This window comes from Colias philodice, chromosome 18 (assembly GCF_061535455.1).
Source record: "Colias philodice isolate Cphi_HAF_F1 chromosome 18, ilColPhil1 Martin Lab GWU primary, whole genome shotgun sequence".
In the NCBI taxonomy this organism is placed as follows: Eukaryota; Metazoa; Arthropoda; class Insecta; order Lepidoptera; family Pieridae; genus Colias; species Colias philodice.
The window spans coordinates 3274655-3295700 of NC_143103.1; the positions used below are offsets into that span (position 1 = coordinate 3274655).

General features: G+C 32.0%; 1 protein-coding gene and 1 long non-coding RNA gene across 7 annotated transcripts in view; one reads left to right on the forward strand and one right to left on the reverse strand.

Moving 5' to 3' along the window:
* Positions 1–21046, reverse strand: part of LOC149480318 (uncharacterized) — a 147566-nt gene that overhangs the window by 58917 nt on the left and 67603 nt on the right. The gene's annotated exons all lie outside the window — the stretch shown is intronic.
* Positions 1–21046, forward strand: part of dsx (transcription factor doublesex) — a 141797-nt gene that overhangs the window by 50474 nt on the left and 70277 nt on the right. The window contains exons 2-5 of one of the 6 annotated variants that reach the window (XR_016317002.1): positions 5867–6010; positions 9303–9401; positions 11034–11092; positions 12853–13098. Coding sequence is in view for 4 of the 6 variants with exons in the window: in XM_089706514.1 (XP_089562640.1) it covers positions 5867–6010; positions 9303–9384; positions 11034–11062; positions 12933–12943 (266 nt within the window). In the remaining 2 variants the exon portion in view is untranslated. Of the gene's footprint in view, positions 1–5866; positions 6011–9302; positions 9402–11033; positions 11093–12852; positions 13105–21046 lie in introns of those variants that run through there. The other 5 variants (XM_089706514.1, XR_016317001.1, XM_089706515.1 and 2 more) reach the window with 5 other exon arrangements.

Here is a 21046-nt window from a genome sequence, read left to right on the forward strand (position 1 = left end):
AATTCTGTTTGGATGGGATCGATTTGTGTGGAAAGATATGGGTGGTTATCGTCTTGTTAGTTTGTCTTGTAAAGCGATTTGTTTCAATGTCGTGGTAGTGACCTACTTACGTGTACCTAAGTTCAGTCCAGTAGAAGCAATGATTATTTATAAATAACAATTAACATCCTACTTACGTAAAGTTTGCTTAATTAATAAGTCATAATATTAATAACATAATAATTTACCTGATACAAAAGATAGATAGGCCGCAGACTATTAAAAAAAATACCTACCCCTTTTTCTCTAGGTACCACATGATAAACAACCCTAGGTGCAATAATATCTTCCAAGCAATTGAGGTCGACCTCTGAAGTTATATTTCACACCTTAGTTACAATCAAATACAGTGCCTTAGGTACCTTATATACCTATGTACCTATAGGTATAACTGACATTGTAACTAAAACCTCTAAAAGCGAACATAAATGGCGAACCATTGTTATCGTTATCTCCTCACGGATACGCTATAAAACGCCCCTAGCCTATGTACCTAGTACCTACTGTAAAAACAGAAAACGTGTAACGCTTTACTTATCTTGAACTGCCATTGTTAAGTTTCCTTACTGCTTAATTGCCAATGATAGCTGGAGGTGCGATAGTAACTATATCTTTATATGTAGAAGTTATTATTTAGGTACTAAAGTATGTAAAAAGAGTGTTCTTGTAAGGTGTAGAAAGTTCTTGGAATAACTGTTTATTTTTATTGCTCAAGCTTCAGGCTTTTAATAGAAAAAAAATATTTGATAACTACACTGTCTACATAACAAAGAGGTTGGTATGTAAGTAGGTGCATGTCAAAATAAATTAAGGCATACATTATAATCCGTGTATGTATCAGTATCAGAATGTGCAGTCAATGCTCAATAGTTCCTGAAAGCTAGGAATGGAAAAACGTTATTAAAACTAAAGTTGTTTAATTTTGTAGAGATGTCTATCTTTCGTCTCTGTCCGGTATCTACAGAACAGCCAACATGATAACTGGATCAATAAAAAAAAAGACGGGTTGCACTCCGGGAGTGCCGGCAGAAGTGAAAACTTGATTATTAACGTTGAGCATGTTTGATATCCATCCGTCTTACGCTTTTTCGATCAGGTCATGGTGTCTTGACGCGAGTTTAAGATTTTATACCCAACGCCGCTGAAGAAGTTTTCACTTCAAAAAAATTGGCAGATCGAGGTTCCTATAAACCTTCAAAGCGGATAAAAATCACAGCATGCCTTGCTATCCTTGTATTACTTCTCTATAAAGAAAGTAGCTACCAAAATTGTACTTCCAAAGAACATTTTCTCATTTCGCTCGCATTCCAATTATGCGAATAAAAAGAATTATTCAACACGAAACGGCAGCGCAATAACGTGAGTCGTAAACCGTATCGCAGGTTATCCCGCCGTAAACCAGATGCCGTAAACATACTGCATTGCGACTTGCGACTTTTGTCCAATTCTTAGGTACTTCGGTACTGAAAGGGTATTCAGTTTTGTATGATAAGAATTGAGATATATAATCAAAAAGATTTGATACATGTCGAATGTTCTTACAGTCATTATTTTGTTGTAGACGATAGGATGGTAAAGATATTTCAAAGCCATTCAAATCCATGAAATATTAAGCAAAATTATAGTCCACCACAATTGTAAAAGCATGGTAGTAGACTACTACTAGTAGATAGTGTCTTGTTCTTTCTTAACATAACGGTTTCATTACGAAGTCTCTGTTAGTTCTTTCCATTGATAAGTATGCCCCGTCCGATTAGGGCCCTTCTGACCTCCTCCACTCAAGCGACAGCCCAAGCCGAGGTTCGAGATCCCCGTCAAGGGGGGACGCCCTTGTGCATGTCGCTACCAGGGTGAACCTTCAGTTCACCCCCGCGTCCGCGTTAAAATGTAGAAGCCCTTCTGGCTAACATTGAGAGACACCACACAAAAAAAAAAAAAAGATAAGTATGCATTCATTGTCCATGTACATGCATCTTCAACCCTTAGCCTTAACTTCGAACACACCATTTTTCATCCGTAAGATATTTACATAAACCTTCTTTTTTTTCATCGTCGTAGAACAATAATTCAATAGGCCTTAGGGCGCTTGTGCACTACAAGGAATTTTACTGTCCGGCATTCCGATTTTTTACGGTCCGGTGTGGCATGAAAAAACCGATGAATTGCTTGTGCACCTGTCCGTCTTTACTCGGATCAGTGCGGTACAGTTCAAGGAAGTATGGCGGCATGATTGTTTTCGCATTTTACAAGAAACGAGTAAAAATATAGAAGGTGAAATATTATATTACTTCGTTATAATAAAAAGTAAAGTTCCGTAAGAGATTTAAAATGCGTGTTTCACTTATTTATTTTAATCGGTGACGAGGAGCTAAATCTATTCCCACTTGAACTTTAACTTACCAACACTTACTTAGATAATAATTATAGGTCAATGCTTGGTCAATGTATATAAAATAACAATACCGACTTCTCAAATCTCATTGCCAGCTAAAAGAAAGTAAAACAAGAGCTTGCTTTTAATTGGCATATGCAGTAAAAACAGTAAAATTCCGATTTTTTACGGTCCGGTATGGCACGCCATTAATCTATATACTAGCTTGTGCACTATACGTAATTTTACTGTCCGACATTTTACTTTTCCCTATTCCGGATGGTTTTTTGTGTCTACGAGTCGCTGTAGGTATAATTGTTTTCGAATGCCCACTTGCTTGGATTTTACTGTTTTTACTGCATATGCCAATTAAAAGCAAGCTCTTGTTTTACTTTCTTTTAGTTGGCAATGAGATTTGAGAAGTCGGTATTGTTATTTTATATACATTGACCAAGCATTGACCTATAATTATTATCTAAGTAAGTGTTGGTAAGTTCAAGTTCAAGTGGGAATAGCTTTAGCTCCTCGTCACCGATTAAAATAAATAAGTAAAACACGCATTTTAAATCTCTTACGGAACTTTACTTTTTATTATAACGAAGTAATATAATATTTCACCTTCTATATTTTTTACTCGTTTCTTGTAAAATGCAAAACAATCATTTATGATAGCATTATACCGCCAAACTTCCTTGAACTGTACCGCACTGATCCGAGTAAAGACGGACAGGTGCACAAGCAATTCATCGGTTTTTTCATGCCACACCGGACCGTAAAAAATCGGAATGCCGGACAGTAAAATTCCTTGTAGTGCACAAGCGCCCTTAGTATAGCATAGTGACTGATAAGTTATGATGCATTCTGATTGCCACCTTGTTTTATTGGATAATAAAAAATGTATGTTAAACTTCTTTTAAAAATAAATGTAGCATATGGTAAATTGCAACTACCTTCATTTAGTGGAAAGAAACCCTAGTATCTAGGCTCGGATCAGGAGTTCCTCGAAAAACAAATCAATGTATTGGCTGTGTGCTTGGCTGTGTGCAAGAAGGCTGTGTGTCTTCTTGACATTATTGTTGAACGACACAACTAATTGAAGGGTAGGTGATTTTCTATGTGATGTTTGATCTCGGTTTATTCACATTTTGATATGTTTTGTAAACGAAAGTTACAGTTGTTTAGTCATAAAAAGCTCACCAAAGGAAAGAAGAATAGGTTTTATTTGTAGATAGTGTTGTATTTAATTTTGATGATGCTTTGAGCCCTGTTCTGTTACAAATATATGGACATGGGCAGACTATTTCGTCTAACCTTTATCATATTCCAAGGATATAATAATCGAGTAAAACACAACGCTTTAAAATTATAGTTATTCTTTTGTAGTAGAAAAACGAAAAGAACGAATGATTCATTGAATTTATGGATCTGAATGAGATTTCTGAACAGGGAAGTATGATAGCTCTTCCCCAGCTATTCACAACAGTTGAATTCAGTGACAACCATAAAAATAGTTGTTAGGAAGTCATAGAAGTTTTCATAGGTAATCAAATGAGACAATACCGTGACACACGAAGCATACAAAGCATTGACACAAGGTGACTGAGATGATGGTCCTCCCGTGAATAGGTATTTACGGACAAAGGGAAGTCGTAAAGCGAATGGCGCGAGACCTTCCACTTTATGAGCTGGTGACGATGTTTCTTAATCCTTTTTACGAGCTGCGTACTTTGTAACTGGGATGTGCGGTATGGCGGGAAAATTATTTCATGAAATGTTTAAAGATTGTAAATTGTCATTTTCTATAGGAGTGCTTGATTCAGTAGGTAGGTACCTATGTATAAAGCTAGAAAGGAACTAGAATTTACAGTGTTTTGACATTTTGACGATACGTTAACACGATTTTTTTTTAATTTTAATATCTAGTTTATCTTGCATATATTTTCTTAACTCCAATAGCATTATTATTTAAGAAGTTGTAGTATATTATTTATACTATTGTAAGGAATTGACTATATTCTAAAGAACATACATATGAACATATTATACCAGTCTCATATTTCTGTCGCACCAGATCAGCGAGCTCCTTGAAACAATTGACGCTTTCAAATAAATATTTATATGAACGCTCTCAAATATTTACCTTTTCAGAAGTGTGATTAAATTGTATAAATAAACATAAAGACCTAAATAATGTCACAGTATAAACTCTTCAGCGTATTTAGTTTACACGGTTCATTTCTGTTGAGTTTACATTAGTGTTGGGTGGCTATTAACCTTCTTGGAAGTAAATGCCTTAGGTCAGTGTTACTGTGGTGTTAATAAGTTCAACTTTATAACGGCTTTTCTAACAAACAGTATGTAGAACGTTCTGCGTGAAGGATAGGGTTAGTGCTTGATTAGTAAGAAAAATACGTTACATATTTGCCTTCATGTATGCATTTGATTAACAGATTACAATTGATAAGACAGGTACACCTATCTAGATACTGTATGTGCTGTTTTAAAGGGAATACACATCATTATTCATTCATTCATATTTTTCAAATCATTATTCATTCGAAGCTCCTTATTTCTTAAATTGGCAATACGGGTATTTATTAAAAAAGTCATTGAATCAGACACCTTCTTTTCTTTGATTGATGTGTTGATTACGATGCATCAGGTTAAAGCAGTTTTCTTCATTAGAAGGTTAATGGGAAAATGCCTCAATTGATGATAGAACAACGGTTCGCTAAATGTGCGAATAATAGTTGGGTAGCTTTTGCATTCAATTGTATATTTGTAAGTGCTTATGAATAGTATTTTAATAAGCTTTTATAATCAGAAACGGTCAGCAACTATTTAGAATTTTTCGCACTTTACCCTTTGGAAGAAGTGGGTATACAAATTTTATCTTTATCTTTACCTGTATAAGAACTAAAGTCGCATGTAAAGACGTATATTTGAGACTACTCAAAGGGCGAAAATGAGTTGCAATTATTTAAAGTGGGTAACTAGCTGCCGTCTCAACGACGCTTCAGTTAAGCCTGGAGATTGAATACAGCTTGTTACTTGAGACAAGCATAATTTTGTTTAAGTAGGTGTGGAAGTTACAAATCAGTAAATTATCTAATCTTGAGATGTTAACACCATTATGGGGAATATATTTTAAGATGCACATAATTGCTCCGAACTGTTGGTAAAAGAAGTCGGTTAATAATCAATAATATTCCAAGATCTATTATTATATTTTTAACTAAGAGGTTTGGGCATTGAAATAACATTTTATAATGTCCATTTTAAATTGAAGGAATAGAGAAAATATTGTTAAAATTGAATCTATCCTATTCATCAATATCATCCATTTAGATACCTACTTGTTTCTTTTTAAACATACCATCTTAATAGAATTAACCTTCTATTCTTCAATTGGATGTCAAATCTAATAACAATTAATGAGGTTCTCCATTGTTCCAGCGGTGTCTTTAGAGCCCCTCGTCGAGAACTGTCACAAGCTGTTAGAAATATTCCACTACTCCTGGGAGATGATGCCGCTGGTGCTCGTCATCCTGAACTACGCGGGCAACGACCTGGAGGAGGCCTCACGGAAAATTGATGAAGGTAGGCAAAGGATATTGGCCTTTATATATTGTAACAGGGTCTATCCAAAGATTACGTTTAAACGTAGGGAGGACCTTTAAATAGGTGCGATATTCAATTGCAAGGATTGGGAAGGTTCATGAAATGCCTCAATATAATATGATGACAGTCTAGTAAGCTTAATAACTTCAAAAGTATTGAAATTAAAGTACCTACTTAATTTAAGCTCTGTGTTAATCATTAAAATATAGGTATCATCTTACAATAGAAGAGGAATTCATATTTAAATAAGTAGGTAGTAAGAATTCAATTATTCAAACACATGAAATTTGCATGACGTAATTTTTGGATGACCCCACGCAAGGACCTTGGTCTTAAATAAAAAAAAAATAAAGGTGAGAATATGTATCCAAAACGAGCAAATCAAATTATAGAGTAGTGAATTTACTATTGGTTTTCTTGATTTTTTGTGTACGATATATATATTCTCATTTAAATTACTCTGTTTATATTTTATATCACTATCGAAGTAAATTTTTCGGATGCAATCATAATAATAATTAGATAATTAAATATTTAACGGAACAATCATGTTTACTTCAATTTGATTATTTAAATTAATTAAATTGCCGAGTTAAATTTAAAGCAATGGATGATGGGTCTTCATCATCATCATTCAAAATAATAATATCCATACTAAGGACGAAGAACCTTATATAAGATAGACACTGCAAATTATAAATAGAAGAAAATGAAATAAAAATATTTTTTTACCATTTTAATTTTTATCATACATAGGCTTATTCAAATAATACATTATGTTTATTTCATCACTTCAATAAGGCTCATAGATTTTAGATTTACAATTATGTCATCATATAAAGAACTTATCGATAGAACGGGCTTTGATATAACATTGTAACACAAATAAACTTATAGAAAAACGCGATTTACTCCTTCAACTTGTCATGTTTCATATTTTCATCAAAGAAATATGGGTCTCGATGGTTTTTCCAAGTAAGTTAAATAAAATGTTATCTTCAATATATTCAAAGCATTATGCAAATATCTAGAGAAAATGTAATCTGTTAATGTGTGTTACATTTGCAAAAAATAAAGAATTTACCTCGTGGATACGCAGGCCTTAGTAATTAATGTGGTAAGTGGTAGGTAGATGTCCTAGTAACGCCTATTACATGTAAAAAGTAAAATATTAACGTCAAAGTGTTGATAGGAGCCACTTCTTTTCTATAAACAACTCTATTTTAATTATGCTGTTGAAGGCTCGTGTTTAAGTTATTAGAAAACTTGATGTTTTAAGGTATTTCTTCTTACTAGCCAACATTTATATCTTTCGTGAAAGTTTTAATTTTTCCGTGGGATAGAGGATAGCTTTATACCTATATATAGTAATAGGTACCTTACCTCCGATTTTTGTTTGTGTTATTTTTACTGGTTATAACAAAACTTCCAAGTTTAATATTTAAATTCGATGGTGATATAAAGTAATCTAGCATAGAAGTTATTTAGCAGCAGCGAATTTTATGCAATGCGATTTTTTTATGAATTTACAACAAAGTATTATTTGAGCACAAATATATGTTTACTTTTACCATTTTATCATACCTGAGTAATAAATGCAATAACATATCTGTCGTAAAAAACAAGCAAATATAATATTTTATAAAAAAATGTGCTTTCTTAATACTATGTTGAATGTTATTATAGTTAAAATTTTACCCATTTAATATTTTAGTTGTAGTGTTGAATTCTATACTTACTACAATGTCAAAAAATAGCAAAAAAGGAATACAATGTCACTCCAGCTCGCATCGGCAGATAGAGCCTTTTTATTTAATATTTTAGTAGGATTAATTGTGGGAAAATAAACGTTGAAACATTCTTTTTTTGTTTATTTTAAAAGAAATATTTGGACTCTACCAAAACACTTTTCACTTCTGAAATGTGAGTTGAAAGTTAGTTGATTGTAATCTCTAGTTGTATCATGTTAGTTCAATGAAATTGTTGACATGCAAATATTAACCCAATACTTGACCAATAAATAAAGAAAAATCAACAACGTATATCTCTATACCATGTTGATGATATAGGTACGTACAGAAAATTGTAAGGGTCCAGGGTCTAATCCGGACAATCCGTTAGCATAGAATAAGCCCATTTTATTAAAGGCTTATGTACAACAAACTCAGTATGAATCTATATCTATATATATAAAACACAAAGGTGACTGATATAGTGATCTATATCAACGCACAGCCCAAACCACTGGAGTCTGGACGTATCGGGCTGAAATTTGGCATGCAGGTAGATGTTAGGACGTAGGCATCCGCTAAGATTGATTTCCCGAAATTCTTGCGGGAACGGGGAAAAACGGGGATGCACGTACAAAGTCGTCGTAAAAATCCTACTGTTTCTACTAAAACAGAGAAAGATAATTTAAATAGACAAGAGAGATAAGATAATCAGTTTGACGATATAGTGATGTAAAAAATATATAATTACTTTACTTATTCAAAGAATTAAATGTGGGTAATTAAGATTTAAGCTTGTAGATAAATGCGGGCTGGAGGATGTCGAAAAATTCCGCCGTTATGCAGGGATGGTAGCAAATATGTTGATAATGGTATTAAATGGGTATGAACAAATATTTTCAAATTATCTAGTTCCATATTTGACTACTCCTTCAGTTAAATAAAAAAAAAATCATTTGCAAGAGATTGTCTTTTCATAGATTATTTGTTTCAATACTTCATTATTATTTAGGTGCTGTAGCCTGTAACAGCAGCAGTAGTTGCTCTATTTTATATACCTTCATACTTTTGAAGGCTCTTTGTTCTGATTTTTTCTCAATGAAGTCAAACAAATAAACCATAATCAATCATTCTATCCTTCTTCTTATGACCATGAAAATATATGATCAAAAAAATTGATATTTTAAGATTAATTAGAGAGAGTAGTCAAATATTGAAATAGTTAAATTGATTGCTAGCGATTGTATCTATTCTTATGTTTTTTTAAATGTTGGTTTGAAAGAAATAACTAAATAGTTATAAGTAAATTTAATAAATTCAATTCTTAATTTGCTACCAAATGAATTTCATTATCATTTGGACCTATATATACTGAAAATCTTTGTAAGAAAAATCTATTCAAAATTTCTGATCACTGTATATGCCTGTAAAAGCATCTCTTTTATCAACTATACATAGAATATTTGCTGTACACAAAATAGTTATTTCTTCCACCAACCCGCACTGCGATTGCGTTTACGCGTCGTGTCACTTGTCCGCAGGCAAAATGATAATCAACGAGTACGCGAGGAAGCACAACCTGAACATCTTTGACGGTCTCGAACTGCGGAACTCTACTCGCCAGTACGGACTTTAATACAGTAATAATAGTTGTTTCATTACACACTTACATACAACACATACAAAAAATAAATAAAATAAAGTTTTATTGACATAATAAATAGGTACAGCTTGTATATAAATCCATACAAAGTTCAAACTAGAGGACTAGGAGTTATATGATAGGTTAAAATAAAAAAAGAAAGTTTTTTTACCAAGTTTGTTATCAAGCAAAAGAACTTAACAAAAATAAGTTCAAATATAATCTATTTGTTATTTAAATTCATAGTTATTAATCCAATTAAAATCAGTGAAATGCGCTGAATGGATTAGATTGACTGGTTTGTACTATGATAAATATGTTAGGTTTATTTTCTTTTATGGGAATGTGTTTTCGTATTTTGTAAATACATTACTTTTATTTCACCTTTGTTACTGTAATTTCAAGTAACTACCTATAACAGGAGTTTACAGGAATGTACGAATTAAATTATTTTCAATTATTTTGTCGTAAACAGTTTATTTTTGAGATTAATTATTCAGTGCATTGAAAACTTAAATTTGTATGAAATATTTATGAATACAGAACATGACTTTTCACATCCACTATCCTCATTGATACTACATGGTATGCATACAACTGTTGTTTTGTATTTAAAATTGGAGATATTTAAAATTAGATACGTCATAATCATCAAATTATCTGGCACATAACTGATTCGGCTAGTCTATCAATTTATTGTTGAAATAAGAGCTACAGTCATCCATTTACAAATATATTCTTATAGGTAATTGAGACTTAAAATAAATAATCGGCACGGTCTGTACTAAATTAGAATATAAAATTTTAAAATACAAAAGCTCAATAAATTTCATAAAATACATTGTTTTTGTTTCGTATTTTTGTTATCATACAGCTCATTTGAAAAGTATAGATGCTATTTGTAATGTACAGTGCATTGCTAAGTTGTACAATTATTGTTTTTTTTTTAATTACAAAAAGATTACACGTACCTAGTACAAAATCTAGAGCTTAATTTCAGTTATAATTTTAATTTAAAACAAGACATGTGAAAATCAAATAAAATTAAAATATTTTAACATTTCAATAACCAAAAATAATTTAATAAAATAGCATATTATCTAATAAATAAATCAAACAATATGATTTTACAAATTGCATGTATGAATTTGTTTCTCAACTCGCGTCACTTTAATTATGACAAAAAAATTTTACAAAATATTACGGATACTTTTATAGCTCTGTTCCTTTATTTATCATAGGAAATAGATTCTTGCACGAAACAGTTTTTAAGCGGTATTATGTTGCCGCATGTTCTAAATAAACTGATGAAATCACGCGTATTTACCGCAAAGTAGCAATTCTTTCAACATTGAGTATGCGCTCGATTAGCAAAAAGAAAATATGTGAACAGAGTCATGTCATATCAATAAAAAATGAATCAGTAAATACTAGTAGCAGCATATATTAGGCAATCGTTTGCATTAATCAGTTTCCTCATTCAATGTATTATACATTGAAACAAAGCAACAATGTTTAACACTCACACAGCAGAATTATTTACACAAGTCGATAAAAGAAGTTACAAGTCAGCTAAATCAGTAACACACACACACACACACACTAACCAGTAGTGATTTCCACTTTGCAGTGATCGGACGAAGTTGGAGAAATTCGATAGTTAATAGTGAACATCGAAATCAGCATGCATACCCAGCAAGCACATAAATTGTATATTAACCAAAAATATATACAGAATTATGACTTGAAGTTATATTAATTATTTAAATCGTCACTATCCAAATATAAGTACTTTATTAAGGCATTTGCTTCATCAAATAATGCTAACTGTTATATTATGGTTACCAAAAAATTGTTACAATGTCAAAAATCTTAAATAAACGTAGGATAATTCTAAATTACAGCTTCTAAAACAGCTTTCAAACTTATAGTAATACTATTATCTTATATTGGTAATTTTAATAACGTTACGCTCTAAATAAGCATAAATAAATTATTTTATAGTGCCTTTGAACGTATGTTGGTTTTTTAAAGAATAAAAGCTTTATAATAGTCCATTATTGTGTTAATTTAATACTAATCCTATATTAACATTGAATTTATAACAATTATTGCTTTTGCTCCGTTTTCTTTCAAATCTATTCATCTCTACAGTATATAGCTATATATTGATCGAAATAAAAGTATTGTTAGAACTATGAGTAATAATAACATCGTAATTTGAATTTGGTTAATGGATAAAAAGGCTTTCAATAAAACTACAAAACAGGCGGATTCAAATGAAAACTTAAAAACGAGTATACTGATTTTATTAATAATTGTAGTAAACAAAAAAAGATTCTTCATCGGCATCTTCATATTATGTTGGGAAACGCTTTACTTTGCAGGGCATGTTGGTTCTGAAAAGAACAAGCAAGTTTGTTTTTTAAATGGCTTAATTAAAAATCTTGGCTTATTTATTTTATACCAAGTACCTAACTAATTACGGTTCCCTGATAAGCTCGATAAAAATCAGTCACTAATACGTATAATGAGTTTAAGCATCATAACATATTTCCGAAGTGCTGTTATATGGCTGAACATAATAAGTGTCTTGTATTACACTATATACGAGCTCTAATTTTTGTGACAAACCATATTAAAATTAACAGCACTATTATGCTATCGTGAAATGCCTAAAGCTTTAATTTCATTTGTCGCCATTTGCTTTCCTTTTCCTATCTTACAAAAATAATACAAGTTACTAAGATCTGACTAGAAAGGGAATGAAATCATTTGTATTTTGTACCAATATCTTTATAAGGTACTTTAATTGTTAAAACTATTACTATAATCTAAATTTTGTGATATTTGTTAAAAATAGGTTATGTTTTATAAAAAAAAAATATACTAATAAAGTATATTAGCGAGGGCGCGTGTATTCTTTCTCAATAACATATATATATTTCACCCGACAAACTGATGCGCGCAGCTAATTTCACTCAAAACATTCAGAAATACAGGCGGTACTTACCCATCATTCAATATTAATTTTCACATTCAAATATTTCAAGTCCACATAACGTTGCACGATCAAAAACAGATCAATATATTTTTAAAATCAATAAGATTGTCTTTTTTACAAGGGAATTACAACAGTTAGCATTGTTATGAAATTTAAATAACAGATTGTAATTTTAAAAGCTATATAATGACTGTAATGAAGTCGCAAAAAATGTCATTTGTTTATTCATGTGCTCATAACTGACTTAATTAATGATTTAATACGATAATTATAATGCTATTAAATTGCCTTTATATAGCTCAACGCTGTCTAAAGGGGGGGCCCAAATTTTACTTATAAGAGTCGTATAAAAGAAATACAGCCGATATACGATTTGGTTATAATGCTTTGTACATGAACTCGTGCTATCATAAGTTTGTTATAATGGTGTTTTGTGCTTGCTGGGTAGTGACGCAAGTGTTGTGCTAGTGTGTCGTCGATGTTTTTAATTTTTTGTTTTATTTAGTGTTATTTTCTTTTTTGTAGGAAAATGCTGAGCGAAATTAATAATATAAGTGGTGTACTATCGTCGTCGATAAAGTTGTTTTGCGAATGATACTTTATTTTACAAGTGCGGTGTTGTGTGTGGACGTGCAATGCGCAAAGCATATGTGTTGCGAATAAGGACTGTGCGGTCGGACGGAGACGGCGTTCCAGGGTGAGCCATTTGATTTTATACTGCGCAACCAAGCTAATTTCTTTATTGTTCATCTCGACTAAAAATGAATTTTTGAAAATTAAAATCATAATATTATGTCTTATAAATTTGCTTGGTTACGCTCATATTTCAATATTTTATCTAGATGTGTAAAGAGCGTAGCTCTATTTAAGTTTATGATGAACAAGCCGATGATACGCAGTTAAATATTTGAATTTCGTAAGGAAATAAATTACCTATCATACAAAAGGTGTAGTGAATACAACTATAAAAGTTTCGAATGTACATAGATCGTCACGACTCACGGTCGTTACACGTAAAGCTATTTAAAATAAATTATTAAATCAAAATCGCAATTTTCGTACACTTAACTCTATCTAGTAAGGGCTCCTGAATACTTCTGAAGAAAAAATACCGCTGAGTCGTGGCCGAATATAAACAATAATACAAATTTTGTACGGCTTCATAATTAAAAGCCTCATGGACATTCTTTCATTCCTCCGCAGCCGTAAACTGCGGGGTTTATCTCCATTTATAATATTTCCTTCGACTTCAGCCATAACGCGGGTCGTTCAGACTTTTATAATATGCAATTATAGATTGTAAAAATGTCGAGCGAATCAGTGTAATAGCATATGCTGTAAAAACAGACCTGTAATGAGTTGCGTGTAGGCAAATTGTATTTTAGATTCTCAGAAATGTTGTAAAATTCTTTTCGCAATTATATTATATATGGCACGTTAATGCGCTTTCCTTGTTACGACTTCTGCAAATTAGAGCGATTAATCAATTGTATTATTTACCCAGAAATAAAAATAAAATATAAATAATCTGGTTTCACCTCTACAATTTTGAATCCGAGTTGCATCATGACTGTCGCATTTTAAAGGTACCTCAGCAAGTCGTAAAGAGTTAAATATTCTATTAGAAATACGCATTGACATTAGTTTACGCAGTTTTTAACCGCAAAACTGATTACCCGTATCCCGTATGCTAGACAAGACCGCCAGGCAAACTTTGTTGTACCAACTTCTGCTAGGGTGGTCCGCGAAAGCTTTACAAAAGGTAGAAAAAAACCACGGCATATGGTCGTTATACTATTTTCTTCAAATAAAAAGTTAAGGATTCGAAAATATCAATATGAATAAGAGATGTTATCGATTCGATTGGATCCATCGTAGAGTTTTACTTCTCTTGATATGTCATTGCAATATTTACGTACCATAAATAAAATTGAGTATGTAAAGCACTACATTTTTGATGGAACTCTACTCAAAAGACAACATTAAATATTCATAAATTCAAAATAATCAAAGGACATTAATATTCTACTTTTAGGATTAACTGCCGTATCATTTAGTTTTAACAATCTATAAACACATTATGTTATCCCATACCGCCAACAATGTAACCGAATATTGCTGTTGCAATCCCACTTATCGTTATCGTCTCAAGTGTGACAAGGACAGTAGGAAATTTTACGATAGTTCGCGAATAGAAGGACTTTAAACGCTTTTCATTGCTTATTTTGCTCTGTGACTAATTTTACACTCGCAAAATATAATACAATATATCATGCGTTCCGATTTCTTAGAAACACCGCAAGTTGAGGATTTTATTACTACTTTTATATGACTGTTTCTGTCAATTTGTTTTACCATGTATAATGTTTGGTCTGAACAGCAAAATTGCGTGGAATAAAAGTAATTTTGTAAATTTTAATTAGAACGTATAGGATGGCTTGTAAGTTGTACCACAATGTTCACTAGGTAGTAGTCAAAGATATTTCAAGTATAAACATAATATTACCGCACAGAGATTTAAATAAAATATCTGTGTTTACATCTCGAGAAGCCACGAAAGTGAAAGATGTAGAAATATTTATAGAAATTAATCATTTACACGTGTAACGTATAGCAAATAATCTGTTAATCTCTTGATTCCGTTACATCTTACAGAACTCATTGATTGATATTCAAATGAGATATTAATAGATATTTACGCACTTGCAAAACAATTGTATTAACTACTTAATTATGCATAGGTTGTTTTTTTTTTTTTTATTGGTGTTACAAAATCACTTATAGAATAGGCACTTAAAGGGAATCAATGGTAAAATAATGTTTAATATTGTTCTATTTTATTCATGGCTAAGACAAAATGGTTGTTCACAGATTTTTACAGTCTTCAAGATATTTCCATTACTTAGACCGCAGATACATTATTTTCATTACCAAATTATAAATTTTATAGTGTCCAGTTTTTGCTGGTAATAAATCATAGAACAGGGCATCGTTATAAAGAGTTAAACAATATTTAAAGATCAATATTGTCTACATTCTAGCTAATGCAACACAATTCACATCAATGCAACAAATCGCGTTAGGTAATATCGCATCAGATTATATTAAACTTATGTAGCTTCTTCTCATATAAACATTTAAAGGGTCTTTTCAATTCAATTCGTCAAACAATTACCGGCATAATGTAATTAGAAAATGCAATTGTTTGTGGTTAGTCCAATAGAATAGGTTCTGTGTTGGATGACCATTTCGTTAATGTCAATATCATCCCCTTAGCAGGGGGTTATTAAGGTTCCATTATCCATTTGTTTGGAGACAATCAGCGGTAGTTAAAAAGTGAAATTATACAGATACGACTAAAGGGGCGTATTATAACAAATTAAGTGCTGTGATTTAAAATAAAGTTGCTTAACTGGATTAGATATTTAACTGGTTTTGTTCTATTACAAGTTACAACATACTAACGGATAATAAGATAAGGAAGATGCATTTTAAACGGAATTACCTTCTTATTACAACTAAATCTCATTTAACATAATAGAGCATTTCTAATATTATATTGTTAGTTGTTTTAAGAAATAACTTGTACATTTCGATAACAAAACAAGTGAGTTGTCAATTCAAACTTTTCAGGTGGATAATTAGACAATTGTTACTTCATTGAAGTTAGAGCGACGGTTTTCAACTGTCGCCAACTAAAGTTCTCATATGTGGTCGTTCGGCTTCGTCTGTTTTAAACAACATTCAAGTTTTCAACGTTAGACTAGTTAAATATGGACTCTAACTACATAGATTGAGGGTTGAAAGTAGATGTAAAGTAAATTCAAAGTGACGTTTGTTTTGGACAGTGGGCAAAGTTTGAAAGCCACAAATTGACCGCGCTTGCGAAAACAATCAAAATAGGGAGCCGGTAATATGGACACCCTGATTACATCTGTCTTTAATTTAGTTCTACCGTGTTTTGTTTTGGTTTAACATGGAGTGATTAATCTATACTAATATTATAAAGCTGAAGAGTTTGTTTGTTTGAACGCGCTAATCTCGGGAACTTCTGGTCCGATTTGAAAAATTATTTCGGTGTTAGATAGCTCATTTATTGAGGAAGGCTATAGGCTATATCTCATCACGGTACGACCAACAGGAGTGGAGCCACGGGGGTGAAACCGCGCGGAGCAGTTTATAATATAAAAATAGTAAAAAATTAATAAAATAAGACTTGTAGAGCATCGGTAGAGTTGTTGCAGCGTATCTATAATTCAATGTCAGTTGGAAATGTAGTAGAAATATTAAACTTATAGATTACTGCTATACGTAAACCTTTCCGGAGTCTTTGGGAACTTCTGTTCAAAGAATAACCCCTATATGATAAATAGGACTTGAGTACTTTAAGTATTTATTTCCTTAAAGGTAATAAAATATTTGAAAATGTTTAAAACTGCCATAAACCTAGACGATACACGGACCTTCGACAGTAAAAGCAAGCTATGTCCGATATCGCGGATTCCGTCGGATCCTATCAAAGCTTTTATTGCGGAAGCTTTTGTCCCGCTCACACTGCACCGGCTCAAAAGAGATGATGCTATTATCTTTTTCAGGAATTCATGGTCGTTCTAACTTTTATGTGTCTTGTGGAGCATCGCATATTTTTATTGCGTCTCGTGGATTGAAAAGCGGATGGAAATCGCGAAAAATACGACCAAGACTATTTGCGAGTTTGACTGTCAGACTATCCTATTCATTAGCAGATAATGCACTGAAAAATGACACCGATATTGTTAAATCTAGTTTGGTTGTGACTGGCATAATAAGGCTTCCGTAAAAAATGCAACTACTACATTGTAACCGACGATCGCGCCCGTGTAGGTGTATACAAATAGGTGTTAACTATACGTTCAAAGGTCAGCTTAAACCGACTTATAATTAAAGGATATTACGGGGTAATACCATATGATTAACAATAAAACACATATTTAATCGATACGTTAGGCAATAGCTAGTTAATGACTTAAACCGATTATGTTCAGATTATCTATGTAATCGGTTGAATGGGAAAATTTATTATTTTATAGTAAATTGAATCACTGTTCATAGTAATAACGATTATAGTGAAATAAAATGCGTTTTATTTTACCCTTATATCGGATAGGATTGATTTTTATTATGCCTTTAAACGTTGCGAAAGCTGAAAAGAAGCTTTTATTTATAACTTTTATTCCATAAAACATTAACATTATAGCTTCTATATAGTATAATAGTCATCCAATCTCCAATTGATATAGTAATGGTGCAATCGGAGCAAAATGTAAGCAGCTCAATAAAAGGGTAAGGTGGCAAGGTGGCCTCCATATCGTATCACATGTTGTACTGTTTTGATTTTCCTGAGATTTATTTATGTATAAATGACACGTTATATGCCTTATAATATATTATATTATTCATATTTATATGTTTCTGCCGTAATATAAATTATATGCATTTATTTATTTATTATTAATATTTATATACTTCCTTATCTATATATTTATTTTAAGTACCTAGACTTAATTCTTTTTTAATATTAAGACGAACCGCAATCGCCGGTACAGCCTGAAAATCAGCGCTGCTTTTGTGCAGCATTTTGCTGAGGCTGTCTCCGTTTGCCTAATTTTAAGATATTTTATAATGTGTTTGGCTGTGTTTTTTTTTGGCAATAAATTTCTTTTCTTTCTTTCTTTCTTTTCTTTCAAAATTATCTTTTATTGAATGTTGTGTTTAATATAACGGTAATACATGAATGATTGCAGAACATTTTATAGGATTACAAGGAGAAAGTTAAATATCTTTGCAACAGTTAATGCACCTTTTAAATAAATAAACAGTAACTTATCCTCTTATTGTCACCAACCGCTGTTTTTACTATCCCCTTAAACGTTTTTTTGTCCTTGCATTGTAACTTCTGTGTCAATTTTCTCATCTATACTAATATTATAAAGCTGAAGAGTTTGTTTGTTTCAACGCGCTAATCTCAGGAACTACTGGTCAGATTTGAAAAATTCTTTCGGGTTTATATAATAATCTATTCATCGAGGAAGGCTATAGGCCATATATCACGCTAAGACCAACAGGAGCGGAGCCACGCGGGTGAAACCGCGGAGCGCAGCTAGTAATTTCTAGAACATAATCAGCTCACATTTTATATCATACTAGTGGTCCGCCCCGGCTTCGCCCGTGGTACATATTTCGCAATAAAAGGTAGCCTATGTTCTTTCTCAGGTACCAAAATATCTACTTACCAAATTTCATGTAAATCGGTTCAGTAGTTTAGGCGTGATTGAGTAACAGACAGACAGACAGAGTTACTTTCGCATTTATAATATTAGTATGGATATCTTTAAGATGATGAAAAGTCTGATTCTACATTTTGACATAAAATAATAAAATAAGGATATTATATTTGGTATTTAAAAGAAAAAAAATCTCGTTATATTAATGATGCCCGCCAACTCAGTAAAGTGGTTTTTTCGACATCGTTTAAACAAGGAAATTCGTTTGAAAGTAGAAATCTGTCTTCCAAGTGAGAAATCAGATTTATTACCCAGAAAGCTGATTATTGTCCTAAAAGAATATTTGCGTAACGTATAAGTGTGGAACATCTAATCGTCTAATAACTAATTACTGTCCTTTAAGAGATATAGCAAAAAAATAGTGGTCCTGACCTGATTAGCATATTCTTTAAAAATTGCATCGATATAAATAATATGATATAATAATTTATGTATTTCTTATATTTTAACTTACATGTCTGTTATAAAATTAAAAAGAAGAAGTTAACATCACCGACGACCTCTAAGACTAAGAGATGAGTATTAGACGAATATAACAAGATTAGAACCTTTGTTTGGAAACTAAAACGCTACGTAATGAAATACTGCAGCAGCAAAACTTTATGTTCAATAGCAAGCGAAATGTCGTAAATACATTCCTTGACAATAAAAATGCGACGCATTCGGTCATACGCTTTTTACAACGAACCTCGTAACTTGATGTAAGACCCGACTTTATTGATCTATTCCTCTTTATTAAAGTCTAGACTATTTACCCACAGATCTATTTGCTTAATAGTGTACCGGAGACCTTGTTCTCTTGGATTCGTTATTTCATTCTGAGTCGCTGTAAGTAGGACATAAAAGTGTTTGCCGAAAAGCTTCATCAGCTTCATTTTATTTACGCATATTTGTCGTAGATTCAAGGTCATCGTGTTTTGTATTAACTATTAGTCTCAACATACGAAGAGAAATACTCGTTCTTATAGTAGTTTACAAAATAAAGCTATTTACATTGTAATTTATATAGGCATCGCAGTTAAATTTAGATAGATGGCAGATGGTAGAGTATGTTGAATAAATATGAGGTCTTTATTTGTACTTTGTGTCGTTGTTTTACTTAATCTTACAAAAATCAATTATTAAATTCTTATATTGTAACAACACCCTTGTATGAGGCCTGTGTCTGTGCAGTGGAAACAATGATGATGATCTTCAAAACGGTAAAAGTAGTACGGGCGATAAAATACATTTTAAAAAACCAGTGCTTTGCAACCCGTACCAATAAATGTTTGTGAGTTTGTCCTGGAATCTTTAAATTAAAAAACCAAAAAGACATTTGCTTATCAGCTTTACAGTTTTGAACTCAAAACCTTTTGCAACGTTTTTTTTTTTATTTTATTTATACCAACAATTCGAACGCTGCGAGCGTGAGCATAACCCGTTATTCAAGTGCGTTTTAAGATATTTTAAACTCCCAGTAGTCGAACAGAAGATTAATTATCGAATGAGTATGATGTCATCACTATTTTAAGCTTTTTTTAGTGTCACGCTGACAATAGGCTTACAGTCGTTGCTGATAGCCGAAAACTATGAAACTCTAATAGACCAGACTCTCAGTGGAGTTTTGTTTGCATAAATAGCGGACCTAGATCTGACTTCTGATATATATTGTACAGATCCCAGACATCCTATAGACAGATGTTGCCAACCAGTTTTTTGGTCCCCCTCTTCCCACCACGGTAATTAAATATGGCATACAAAGAAAAAAATAAAAATTTCCAAAACATGCCGTGTGGGGTATCAAATGAAAGAGCTTATTGAGTAGATCACGAATATATAGCATACTATAACATTTCATACACTTTCTCTAAGATTTTTTAGAAAATTTACGAAAATGCTCCATTTTTGTTTACGATTCAATAGTTCGTACAGTGAAATAGTTGCATGGGGGAGTGGGGGGAGCATTCAAAGATGGCGAGTATATTTTCAAGTTTATGCCAGAAATAAAGGCCTAATACAAAAATATCGGTGTCAGGGCTTAGAATAATTATCTCTGCAATATGGCAGAACATTCTTGAACATTCTGTGTGATTAGATTTCAAATCGGTAACTTCAGTGAAAGTTGCGCCTTGCAATTTAAAACATTTTGTGGGGTCATCAAATCCACCACATACATATAGCTCACTTATTACAAACTATTGAATCGTAAACAATGGACTATTGTTAATTATTTAAAATAATAATTTAAAAAATATATTCATGAGTTTTCAATCTATAGTGGTTTAAAGTTAACTCAAAAATGGAGCATTTTCGTAAATTTTCTAAAAAATCTTA